The 12,230-nt window shown below is 43.1% G+C and overlaps 1 protein-coding gene and 1 non-coding gene across 3 annotated transcripts; both read right to left on the minus strand.

The window, feature by feature from the left end:
- Positions 1-317: 317 nt before the first annotated feature.
- Positions 318-10,241, minus strand: RBMX (RNA binding motif protein X-linked). Of its 2 annotated transcripts, none has more exons than XM_065729458.1 (9): positions 10,171-10,241; positions 8,856-8,982; positions 8,561-8,667; positions 3,259-3,430; positions 2,070-2,186; positions 1,613-1,727; positions 1,385-1,510; positions 1,205-1,293; positions 318-707 (listed from the first exon to the last, which is right to left on the minus strand). In XM_065729458.1, the coding sequence occupies exons 2-9, from the start codon at positions 8,962-8,964 to the stop codon at positions 400-402; spliced, it is 1,143 nt and encodes a 380-aa protein (XP_065585530.1). In that variant the 5' UTR covers positions 8,965-8,982; positions 10,171-10,241; the 3' UTR covers positions 318-399. The 2 variants fall into 2 exon arrangements, with proteins under 2 accessions (XP_065585530.1, XP_065585528.1); XM_065729456.1 differs by having other exon boundaries at positions 319-707; positions 1,205-1,308.
- On the minus strand, positions 8,740-8,804 carry LOC136044514 (small nucleolar RNA SNORD61). Its single transcript, XR_010621827.1, has one exon. It is a non-coding gene; the product is annotated as a small nucleolar RNA SNORD61 (small nucleolar RNA).
- Positions 10,242-12,230: the final 1,989 nt, after the last annotated feature.

Raw genomic sequence — 12,230 nt, forward strand, 5'->3', positions numbered from 1 at the left:
CTGAATATGTAGAACAATCCAGCTCCATTTTAGATAGTTGGAAGTTGTGTGGAAGATCTGCTTGTTCCGTTCACGAGGGAAGTCAGATGGAAGTGTGGCATTTCAGGGAAACTTTACTTTGAAAATTACAACACTAGTACACAGCTCAAATTTTATACATTTAACATCTGCCTTTTGAAAGAAATGTTAACAAATTTTGAAATGAAATTAAACACTGGTTTAACTTTTCTTCACAAAAGCATAAAAGTCATGGAGGGGAAAACTTAACAGGCAACAATAAAAAAAGGTAAAAACAACTTTTCCTTTTAGTAGTCCTCTAGTAGTAAAGATAGAACAACTTCCACTTTTTTTTCTTTGTTTGAGAAATAGTCTTGGTCCAAAAAAAATTTAAGAGTGTTTTTAGTATCTGCTTCTGCCTCCACCTCTGTCAGATCTGCTTCCACCACGGCCACCGCCTCTGGGTGCTCCGCGGCTTGAACTACTGTATGAATCACGAGGAGGTGGATAGCCCCTTTCCATGGATGGGGGAAGACCCCTGTCTTGTCTTCCAACACGATCACGGCCACTTGAGTAGACATCACTTCTGCTGCTTGAGTAACTTTCTCGGCTTCCATATCCATCACGTGTGCTGCCGTAATCATCATATCGACTGCTTCCACCATAAGATGGCGGGGGCCCTCGTGCAGGTGGAGCACTACGTGAGTTACCTGCAGGGTCAATGGTCAGGTAATATGGCAACACCATAAGTTATATAAAACAATTTCAATCTGAATTTACAGAATTGCTGTATTAAATGTTTACTTTTACTCTTTTGTATGCACCGAGATGGTCTTTATATAATCTGCCACGTTAACGGTATGTTAAGTGGGAATTGCGTATCAGGCAGTGAGTGGATTTAACAGACTTCGAAGGAACGAAGACGGTGTTTATTCAGGCAGGCTCTTTACTGGGTATTTCCAGAACTGGTTGTTATTTTAGAGAAGGAACTCAGCCACATTTTCCAGAGATAGCTGCAATTCTGAACTGTAGACTTCGCTTCTTTAACTTACAGCTTAACAAGGTGATCAAAGGAAAACCAACAACTGCACCTTCACTGTAGGGGGAAAAATGTGCCACTTCCCCCTACTGGGTGAACCATGTTTTAGAAGTCAGACTTCACGAGACCCATACAAATTACTGCATGATCCTCAAAATGGATTCTTACCATAACTCTCATATGAATCTCTGTAGGATCCTCCACTGGGATGATCTGAGTAGTCTCTGTCACGTCCACCACCGTATCCATCACGATCGCTGTAAGAGGAAAGACTACTGAGACTTAGTACAAATCAGTACTATCACAGCTGAAGTAAAAGGACATGGACAAAAATGCAGTAGTAGATACCTATAGCCCCTAGAGGGGTATTCATCACGTGAACTGGAATGACCATAATCACGATACGCATAGTCACGTGGAGGTGGTGCATAGTCCCGTGTGTCCCTGGAACTGGGGTAATCTCTGCTCGAGTAACTACAACAAACGAAAATTGAGTTATGTCACAGTAATCAGGGATTAAAATCTTCTGAAGAATGAAAAAATATTAAGCCAGTCAAATTCGTTAAGAAAATTTACCCATCTTTAGTGCTATAGCCATCATCTCTTGGAGACATGTAGACATCTCTTCGTGATGGCATTGGTTCTCTGCGTGGAGGCCCACCGTAACTGTCTCTTCCACGTGACACAGGAGCTGAAATAGAAGTTTTATAATAGTAAGCACTTAACCACACAGAAGACTCAAGGCAATTACCACTATTCACAGAGATTTGGAACTATCACCATCAGCCTACATTCACAATACTTTTCTGCTTATGAAGTCTAAAAGCAGCATTAAAAGGAACACATCAAATCATACCAGCTTTACCGAACAGCTGAGAATGACAATATGAAGAGAAATGACAGCCAGAAAAAAAAGAGATCAACTAGCCCACAGTAGATTTAACTTAAAAATCAATGCTCTTCATCAGTTTTGGATGACTTAAGGTATTACAAGACAGATGACTAGGCAACAAATAATTTAACAAGTCCTTACCTCTTCCTCCCATGCTACTGCTACGCACTGGTCCCGAAGGTGCCGATCTTTTAGGCGGAGGGCCTCCACTTCGTGGAGGTGGACCTCTCTTCATGGGAAGTGGCCCTCGAGAAGACCCTAGAAGACAAGCCACGCAACAACTTGTTACTTCTGCAATACTTACCTGTATGTCCCTAAAGCCTCAACTTCAGTAATCTGATGTTACCACTACTGTGTGATCAACAGTAAACCTCTAACATTAGACCTTAAAATATCTTTCTCTTGTGTTTCAGTCACTACCAGATGCTACTGGCAGCATCGAGAGCGTGACAGATTAACTTTTTTCACAGCTTAAATTCCTGTTAAGAATTGTCTTACAGAAGTGATTTAAAAGCCACAGTGTGTGCTGCAAAAGAGAAAGAAGACTTATCTGTCGTCAGTCTCAGGCTAAATGCTAACAAGTTACTGTCCTCAGAAGACAAAAGCCACCTGGGAAGACTCACTAGAGACGATCCTACATGAAGAGGGAACAGAGATACCATAGGACCTACTACACAGACTTTCCAAGAATAGAGTTTCCACTATTTTCAGAGGGGTTTCTCTTTTCCCTACGCTACAGCTTTTACGGTTATAAAACATGTGCTGCTTTAAGTGACTGAAAAGTTGCTGAATAAGTAGGCATATCTAAGTTAAAGTACATCCAGTACCAAGCTGTGTACTATTCTTCCATTTCAGAGAGCTCCAACTCAAAGCAATGTAGTGAGCAACGTTTAGCTTTCCTGATTACCACTGTGACCCCAAAGGATCAATCATTTAAACAGCTACAGCTTAATGAGTTTAGATCTCTTGCTAGCAAGAACAGAAGGCACTTCCCTTACCCTGGTGGAAGAGAATCACTTTTTCACCTTGAGTACAAGAAAGCTTCCTTTCTCACATGCAGGGCAGGAGTTTTGTTTCTTTCATAGCCAAAGTCAAGTAGAGTGTTAGATGTAGAAGGGAATCTTCATATTTGAAAGCCTTTTTCTTAAGGTGTACTTGCCTAATCAAAAATTTGACTCAACTGCCGAGATTATATTTCATGATTTTAATAATGAACAAGGAGTGCACTATTCAGCTGTTTTGACTTTTTTTCCAGTAGGATTATTGTCATCTTCCAATGGGATTGTCTTGTATGTTGTCCAAGTATATAATGAGATAGGTAAATACATACCCAAGTGACTCCCTCTTGAAGGTGGTCCTCTCGCGCCACTTCCGCCTCTTCCACCTCTAAGGCCCCTGGGAGGACCTCTGCTTCGTGGAGGAGGTGGTGGCCCACGCCTACCACCACTTTCAAAGGATGGCTTGGTTGCTTGTTCCACTTTAATTGCTTTCCCATCTAATGACTAAAGAAGAAGCTGCTTTACTTATTGCTCAGTCACGTTTGTATTTCTTAAATTAAGCCCTTCTTGCTTCACTATTATAGGGCTTCCATTTTATAAAGTTAGAGCAACTCTAGAACAGATTGAGTCTTCAGTATTCAGTATTAGTCCCCATGTACTCAGCAGCATGTTGGGCCTAATTTCTAGAGTACTTCATTCTCGTGGTATTGATGAAAAAAACACAGAGCAGCATCAGAAAGCACTTTCAGTCAAATTATAAGTGTCCAATGACTACGGCAGCCCCATGTCATTTATTCCGTAAAAGAAATATGATTTATGAGCTCCAATTTACTTCAATTGCCACGGACTTTTGCACCAAACTGACTGCACCAGGAGTTACAGGATTAAGCTGAAGATATCTTAGCTTCAGTTGGGGTTTCTGGCAATGGGGAGGCCGTTTTAAGTACATTTTCTTGATGTCCTGATTAAACGGTGATCACTGAAGTATTCAGAAGCAATTTCAGCATCTACAAAGTAGACTGAGCATGGTAATTCACCCCTTTCCTACTGCGTCAAGGTGAGTTTTCAAAAATAAAGAAAAAACAAAGAGGTGACTGCCACAATTTACTCTATCACTTGCTTTTCCAGAGTGGACTTTTTGTTTTTCTTAAGTGGATGCTTTTTCTGGACCATAGACCTGCAGTAACAGGAACTCTGCAGCCAGTTATTATGCCTCAGCTATTAACATGTGTAAAGACGTCCTGAGTAACTCAACAACTTCATCCATTGCACTCTCCTTCAGATAATACACATTTGGTCAGTAGAGCAGAGTCAAGATTGAGCCCTACTGCAATCAGTTCACTGCACATCTATATTGGCAAAGACAGCTTATTTCCTTTTCTGTAAGCCCTATGACAACTCATAAATTAGGTAGTGTTGTTAACTGCACAGTACTGAAATCAATGAAGAAAAGTTGCTGAGAAATGTCTCACTGCACTGCTAGTGGTTGTTTATGGAGGTAGAACTGCATCTTCTTCCTTCTCCAATGAAATCTGCCCCCTTCTGAAATCAACCACTCTAGCAGTGGATTTATTCAACCGCCATACATAGTTGCAGCTACTATTTGGAAAACTGAAAGTCTGAAGGTTTGACTCAATCCATCTTGAGAAAAAAAAAGTAAACATTAGCAACATAACACTGATCTTGGTTTTGACTTAATTTATGTACTTACTCAATGACATTTGGCATGACTTGCTCAAACATTCCAGGAGCAAGCATTTACACTGCTAATCACTGGAACTTATACCTTAATTTTGCCATTTCATGTCCCAGTCACCTTTCTCAGATCAGGAAAGGTAGGCTTAAAGCCTTAAGTTTAACTACCATGACTACAGGTGTCCTGTCCCATGGCTAACTACTAAGAATTTGTTTCAATTTTTGAGCCCAAATATCACTCCCTTCAAATAGCAGAGGTTCTGAATACTTGGGATGTCAAGTCTAACCTGTTTTGTTTTTTTTAATTTTTGTTTAAACATAGGAGGTACAGTTTTCATGATGATTCTGTTCCTTATTTTCTTCTGCCTTGCACCTATGCATATTACCCAGGCAAAACATTTGTTTCTTTTGAATCTGCTTTCAAGCAGTGTGTCTAACGTCCAAGAAAAATCTTTATTTCTGCTGCTGTTAACCAGAAGGTATGTCTTTTAAAATATGATAAACTTGAAAAAGAGAAACATCTTCATTTTCTGGGTTTTTGGATCAAATGAAGAAATAACTCATCTTATGATGAGACCAAACCCCAACAACTCATCTCAGCAAGAAATTTTCAAATGGGCCCAAAACACTAGCTGTCAAAACAAGCACTCATTAGTTGGTGTTTATAATCTTGATTCCAAGTGTTACAACAGCATTTTTAGTATGACACGGGCACCATTTTGTGGCATTACCTTGGCACTAGAAAATAAAGTCTACAATATATGCTCATTTAAGAGTAGATTTGCAACCATAATTAAAAGAACTCCTGTACGTGCAATGCATAATCTATACAGTTTTGTACTGCATCCAGAGAACTTCAAGCAAACAATTAGAAAATTGTCCTGTAATCTGCTCCACATTGCAAAACAGAAGTTAAATGAGATGTATTTGGAAAGTTTGAGTAGCTGTAATTTAAGTATTCCAAAGCAACTTGCATGAACCAGAAGCCTAACACCACACAGGTGTTTCCTCTCCAATGGACCATTTTGTTGTTGATGCTGCAACAATTCCATCATTTTCTTGACAACACACCATGACAACTTCCCCATATCAAATACATGAAAGAACTGAAGACCGTTTCCTATCAAGCTGAGCTTTTCTGTATTCTATCAGTTCTTCACAAGATCTGGATATAAGTTTGTTCATTAGGGGACGATAATCTTCTGTAGTGGATTGCAGCGTTCACTTCCAACCTCTTAACACACTCCAATTGGCTTGGCAGGTCTTCAAATGACAGCTTCAAAGGGAATTTTATCTTCAGCTTGACCCAGATGTTTCCTCTAAGGCCACATTCTCTTTAATTACAGATTTTTGTCCTCAGGACTTCAAATCAGAAGATGAGAACAGCTTAGGAAGTTCACTACAGACTTGGAGTTTTCTCTTGTATTTAGACAAGAAAGTGCATTTATGACATCAGGATGATGACTTCATTACCTTGCAATTAAGATTTTTTTTTTAAAAAGAATTTGCTATGAAGTACTTCAAGGTTCCTATTGAGGCATTCAGGCTGAAACCAATCCAATTTTGCAGAGAAGGTAATTTGAGAAATTCCCCTTCCCCCAAAACCATTATCTCCTGACCTCCTTCCTCAGGACTAAAATTGTCAACAAGCAAGCTTAGATTAGCTCGTGTCTGTCCCATTTTAGAATGGAACATATTTAACCCCATTTCTTCCCCCAACTCCAGCAACTTAAGTATGTTTATGTTCTTGCAGAATTCATCCAGTTCATCCTCTTCTGCAGGCTGCAAATTTGAACTTCTTTGGCGTGACAGAATAAGCTACACACTGCCCACACACCACCTCTTTCCCCTTGGCTAGGGGGGTCAAGTTTTTCATAGCATACTGCTTGAACTATTGTCTGCACAGCGCTTCTGCTGTTCCTTCCTTTGAACGGCCTGGATTTTTCATGAGCACTCCAATTCACCCACTTTCTAATGTGGAAAACTCCTCCCATTTTGGACAAATTAGAGCGATCTCCTCAAACAGGAGGCCTCAAGCATCACTCCTCTTCAAAGGCAGAATGCAGAGTCCTTTTCAAGTACTGGCACCACTTACTGTCCAGAAGGCTTTCTGATAACTACTGCCTCACAACCATCATTCACATCCATAACTAAAGCAATCTAGATAGGTACAGGATTGGAACTATAGACAGCTACACTTGCAGGCTTACACTGAAGGTCATCCTTGCCCAAAACCTGAGTGAGGGTGTTGTTTTCATATGCTGCTGTTCAAAGAAGATGGAAGCACATTTGCAGCTTTGATGACAGAAGCCATGACATCACTCACAGGTCAGTGCTTCGTAGTTTTGAAGTGATCCAAATGGTGAATTCCAAAATACAAACTCAGATACACATCAAATGGCGTTTAGCTACTTCAGTGAGCATTACTTCCATGAATGTTTTGAGTGTGAATATATACACAACATTCAAGAACAGCTGATCATTTTCAGAATGACTTTCATTTCAATGATGTACTCCACAAACAGTTCTTCGGATTAGGGACTGAACTCCTTTCAGTCTGACAATTAGTTACTGGTGCTTGAAGTTACTGTGAGGGTTCAAGTGAATCATTAACCCAAGAAATCAGGTTTTTGAAACTACAGTAAACAGATCCTCGGAACTGTAGCAAGCTACACAATGGAGACAGATTCATTACCCAGTGCACCTTTAAGGATGTTTAGACTGGAATAGAAAGAGCATTGACTTGTCACTCTCCACACTAAGAAAAACGACTAACTTGCTTGAAGAAGAAGAGAGTCTCCATGCAAAGTAACACTACTCATCACCAGATTCTGATTCAAGAACCTAGAAACTAAGCAGCACACACAGCAGAAAGTCTGCTACAACACAAAACAAGGAGTAACTAGGTTTAACTATACGCATCACCTGTGAACACTACAGAGTCATTTCCTTACTCTAGAAGTGCAAATATTCACTATGCTTCACTTATGGTCTATACTGAACTGAAAGAAAAGTGTCAGTCATTATTTTGCACTAACGGCTATCAGAAGATCAAGCATTATTTAATCATTGTAAATAGAGGCTTTTTTAGAAGAGAGGCTGTTAGCAGAAAGCCTAATTCAGCATGATCCTTACAAGTGAACTCCTCAGATTACACATAACAAACAATAATCTGAAATTCAAGTCAACTGACATGACAGCTTACACCGCCTAAAGAGAGCATTTCTTTAAAAACTGCTGTTGATCACTAGGTCACACACTCACATTTAGGTTTTCTGCTAAGCAAAATTAGATCACAATCACCTACATTCCTCCAGCTATCCGCTATCCTGATGTGAATCTCAAATCTTGCTCTAAACTCAAAGATTTGTTTTCCTTTTTAAAGGCATAATCTGTATTAGCTATTTAGTACATACTGTCTTTCAGCTGTGTAGCTCCATTGCAGGGTATAAACAAATTCAATTGCTGGTGAACTGCAAAACTTTCACCATAACTGGCAAGAAGTGCCACATACACACCACACAGACAAGGATACCTACAAACTAACAACGCATCAACACACCACAGTCACATCAAACCCATATTAGGGGAAACACTCAGTTTTCAGGCAAGTTACTTTTCTAAAGTATTATTTATACAGTACTGCATTCAAATACAGTAAAAATAGGAGGCATGCAAGCGTGAAGAGCTGTCTACTAGAACGCACTCCATCACCAATTAAAAATATGACAGCCAGGCTTCACTTTCTACTGTCAAATCCAGAGTCAGAGGAAAGTGATTCTAGCTTCATGGAGATGAACAAATGAAGACACAGACAAATTTAACGTCGTGACTTGTCTCCAGAATCTGTATCTTTCTAAGTCTTATTATGATTTAATTTAACTCCATAGAGCAGTGTTTTTAGTCAGCAGCAAAGGCAAAGCAGATCTTAATTCCTACCTTTCCATTCATGTCTCTGGCAGCATCTTTTGCATCCGCCGGACTCTCAAATGTTACAAACGCAAACCCTCTGGACTTGTTGGTTTCACGATCTTTCATCAGGAGAACTGCGGTGGAAATAAACCCACGTTACCCTCTTCCTTAACTAAGCAACAGAACTTAACCTTTATTTAACCTTTAAGCTCAGAACTTCTTAGAGAAAATGATCATTTCTTAAGATCAACACTGTAAGAGTCATCACAGCAGTTTTCTGATGTTCTTAAATCTTAAGATGACAAGAATTTTTTGTTTTTACCTTCCACAATGCGTCCATATTTGCCAAACACAGCCTCAAGGGCTTTTTCATTTGTCTCTGTGTTCAGGCCCCCGATGAACAGTTTCCCAGGACGATCTGCTTCAACCATTTTGATTCTAAAAGAGACCTATTGAAAGCAGACAGCTGTCGTTAACAAAACATCAAGAGCACAGCAGACCGCCAGGACAACCCTCACTGAATATCCACTCTTCCTCCAATGCAAGCTTATTTTCTTTGAACAAAATGCCAGAGAAGATAAGCAGCTATTTCCAGTTGAGAGAGTCGCTTCAAAAAGCAAAGCAAGGCTCCGATGAAAGCAGGTTTAGGAGTGACAACGGTGAATGCAGAAAAGCTAAGCTTAAAAATCTTAGGGCTCAACGTCTCTCACTCCTGTCACAGTAAGTACAGCTAATAATAAGACAAAGCCAAGAGGTTAACTTTCAAGTCAGATGGGCCAACATTCAAAATTAAGCTCAACGTTTGATGTTATTTTCAGTGCACCGACACTAGGTCAAAGCCGAGGCCTACACAACACGGCAGTCCCAACAGATGGCAGCCCCGCACCTCAGCCCAACGCGGCCAAGGGGAGCGGGACAGAAAGAGGATCCGGAGACCTCGGGCACCCGGCGCTGCGGACAGACGTGCCCGCGCATCCCCGACGCAATGGCGGGAAATCCCGCGCAGTGGCGGCGCGGCTCCGCACGATGAACCCCCATTAGAGGCCGCCACAGCCGCGCAGGCGGCCATGAAGCGGCGGCCAGCCCCCAGACCCCCCCTCCAAGGCCGAGAGAGAACAAGGAGGGGGCGGCGGACCCTCCGCATTCCCCGCACACCTCCACAAAATGGCGGCTACCTCTAGCAGGGCCTTCTTTCCCTCCCGGCGCCGGACGACCGCCTCGGCTCTAAGCGGCCCACGCACCCCGATCCCCGCTCCGCACCCTCTGTTCGGCCCCCAGGGCGCGCCCGCAGCCGCCCTCTCTTTGTCCTCCTAGAGGAAGCGGAGCCCACGCGGCAGGACCACGCCGAAAAACCCCGCACCTAAAATGGCGGCCAAACGCCTGGCGCGACGGGGACCCCCCGCGCCCCGCCACAGCCGTCCCCGCGCCCCGCACGTGGAGCGGCAGACACATAGGGAAGGAGGCGGGCCGGGCTGCACCGCGCCTCGGGCCGGGCCCGCAGCGGCGCGCGAAGCGCAGCTGCAAACCGCGGGCAGCGCCTTTCATCGCACCGCCGCTTTCCACATCCAGCCCTCGCTTCGCGGGGCCCCGTTTTCCCCTCCCCGCGGATCCCCGGCCTGCTCGGCTCCGGCACTCACCTCCGCTCCCACCCTGCCGCAACTGCGCAATGGGGGCGAACAAAGGAGCTGCGGCGCTTTATAGCGCTGACGTCACCGCCGGCCGGGGCCCCGGATGCACGCGGCGCCGAGCCCAGCAGGGGGAGGCCGCAGTCTGCCGGGCGGAGAGCGGCGGGGCGGCCCGCGGCCCAGGTCCTCGGGAATGAATGAAGCTTTCTGGTCCTCTCCGCGGCGGTTGTCCTACGGCGGGTGATGCTCTGCCCTTTGTTTGCAGCTCTGCTCGGGAGCTGCGGGTGGATTGCTCTGAAAACTCGCTTTACAGCTTTGAACATAAGCCTGGTGAACTGAACAATCCCAGTTCCTTCATCAGTTGCCCGTAAGATTGATGCTCCAGACCCCTCACGGCTTTGCTGCCACGTCCTCCCTTCTCTGGACATGCTCTAGGGCCTCAGTGCTCTTCTGGTAGTGAAGAGTCCAACACTGAACACACCGTGCTCTCAGGGTGTTGAATATAGAGAGCTAATCACCTGCTCCTGCTGATGTTATTTCTGATAATGGGGTTGTCCTTGGCCACCTGGGCACACTGCAGCCTTCTTCAGGCAGCTGTTGATTAAAACCCCAGAAAGCTCAGCAATGTGCCATTTTTGTTCAAAGTTATAGTTCTGCTTATAACTTCCAGATGTACTGTTTACTTATGCTAAAAGAAGAGCAACATCTTGGAATATTTGCCATTTTGCCTAATTAAAATGCTAGCTCAAAGTTACAATTCTGTTTATAACTTCCAGATGTACTGTTTATCTATGATAAACATCCTTCCTGACCACAAGACTTCCATAATAAAAGCAACATCCTCGAATAAATGCTGCAAAATTGTCACATCCTGAGAAGAGAACATCAGACTCTATTCTTACCTTTTATTTTTCAGTCTCCTCTATTCGGTTACTGATGTTCAACTGCTTTGTGTTAGGAAGAGTAGGACGCAGCCTTGTGTCAGACTACCTTAAGATCTGTTGAAAATACAAAAGAAGACAGCTCTCATAGGCTTCAGAATATAGTGTGTACTTGAAGATTGTTACCTTTCCAGCATAGGTGCTGCACATTTTTGGATGCTTGGAACCTAGATGGTCTTTGAGGTCCTGTCCAACCTAAGCCATTCTATGTCTCTGTGTGAAATTTCTCTGTCTGCTTCCATGCCCTACACCAGTGTATTTGCTAATCACCTCCCAGCTAATAGAAAATGTATGCAACTGGAAACTAAACTCTCTGTTTCCTTCTCTGATTAGAAGAGTAAAATATGTAATAATTGCTGTGGTTTAACACAGCAGGCAGCTAAGCACACACACAGTCAGATGAGAGAGAGAACTGAGAAAAACAAAGTAGAACTTGTGGTTTGAGATAAAAACTATTTACTAAGATAGAAGAGGAAGTGGGGAACAAAGGATTACAGTAACAATAATTGTTTGCCACCCACTGACTGATGCTCTGCCAGTCTCTAAGCACTAGCTGCTTGCCCAGCCAACTCCTGACCGTCTTTCTTTCTTGCTTGCTTGCTTTTTTTGTTTTTTTTTGCATGATGTCATTTGGTACAGAATATCCCTTTGACCCAACTTAGGTCAGCTGTCCTGGTTCTGTCCTCTCCCAATGTCTTGTGCCCCCTCAGCCCCTCTCACTGGCAGGATGGTACAAGAAGCTGAGGAGCTGACCTGTCCTCGGCTCCATGCAGCACTGCTCAGCAACAGCTGAAAACATCACCGTGTTATCAACACTGTTTTTCTCCTAAAGCCAAAACCATCATACCAGACACTGTGAAGGAAAAAATAAACTCCCAGCTGAAACCAGGACAATTAGTAACTCAGGGCTTCATTTTCTTAACATTCTCCAGGGTATCTTGCACTCGTGGCTAGATGTGATTGGCACTAACATAATTACATTTGAAACAGCATTAGAACATAACTGCTCTAATTATATGAGGGCCCAGTTTTTTTCTTTGTCCTGAAATACACCTTTGCCAGGCCTTAGTCAAAACCTTAGTTCCACAGACACTGCAAACTGGAGCAGTATTTTACTGTCCATTACACAGC

This window comes from Cyrtonyx montezumae, unplaced genomic scaffold (assembly GCF_038088225.1).
Source record: "Cyrtonyx montezumae isolate F1298 unplaced genomic scaffold, pur_monq_1.0 scaffold_11, whole genome shotgun sequence".
Taxonomy (NCBI): Eukaryota; Metazoa; Chordata; class Aves; order Galliformes; family Odontophoridae; genus Cyrtonyx; species Cyrtonyx montezumae.

What these genes read in the sequence shown, in the direction of transcription:
- RBMX (XM_065729456.1), bottom strand. Translation starts at nt 8,964, where the DNA reads ATGGTTGAAGCAGATCGTCCTGGGAAACTGTTCATCGGGGGCCTGAAC. An exon ending in ATATGGACGCATTGTGGAAG is followed by an intron (nt 8,668 to 8,855) that starts GTAAAAACAAAA and finishes TTTCCACCGCAG; the next exon opens with TTCTCCTGATGAAAGATCGT. An exon ending in TACCCCTCTAGGGGCTATAG is followed by an intron (nt 1,309 to 1,384) that starts GTATCTACTACT and finishes AAGTCTCAGTAG; the next exon opens with TCTTTCCTCTTACAGCGATC.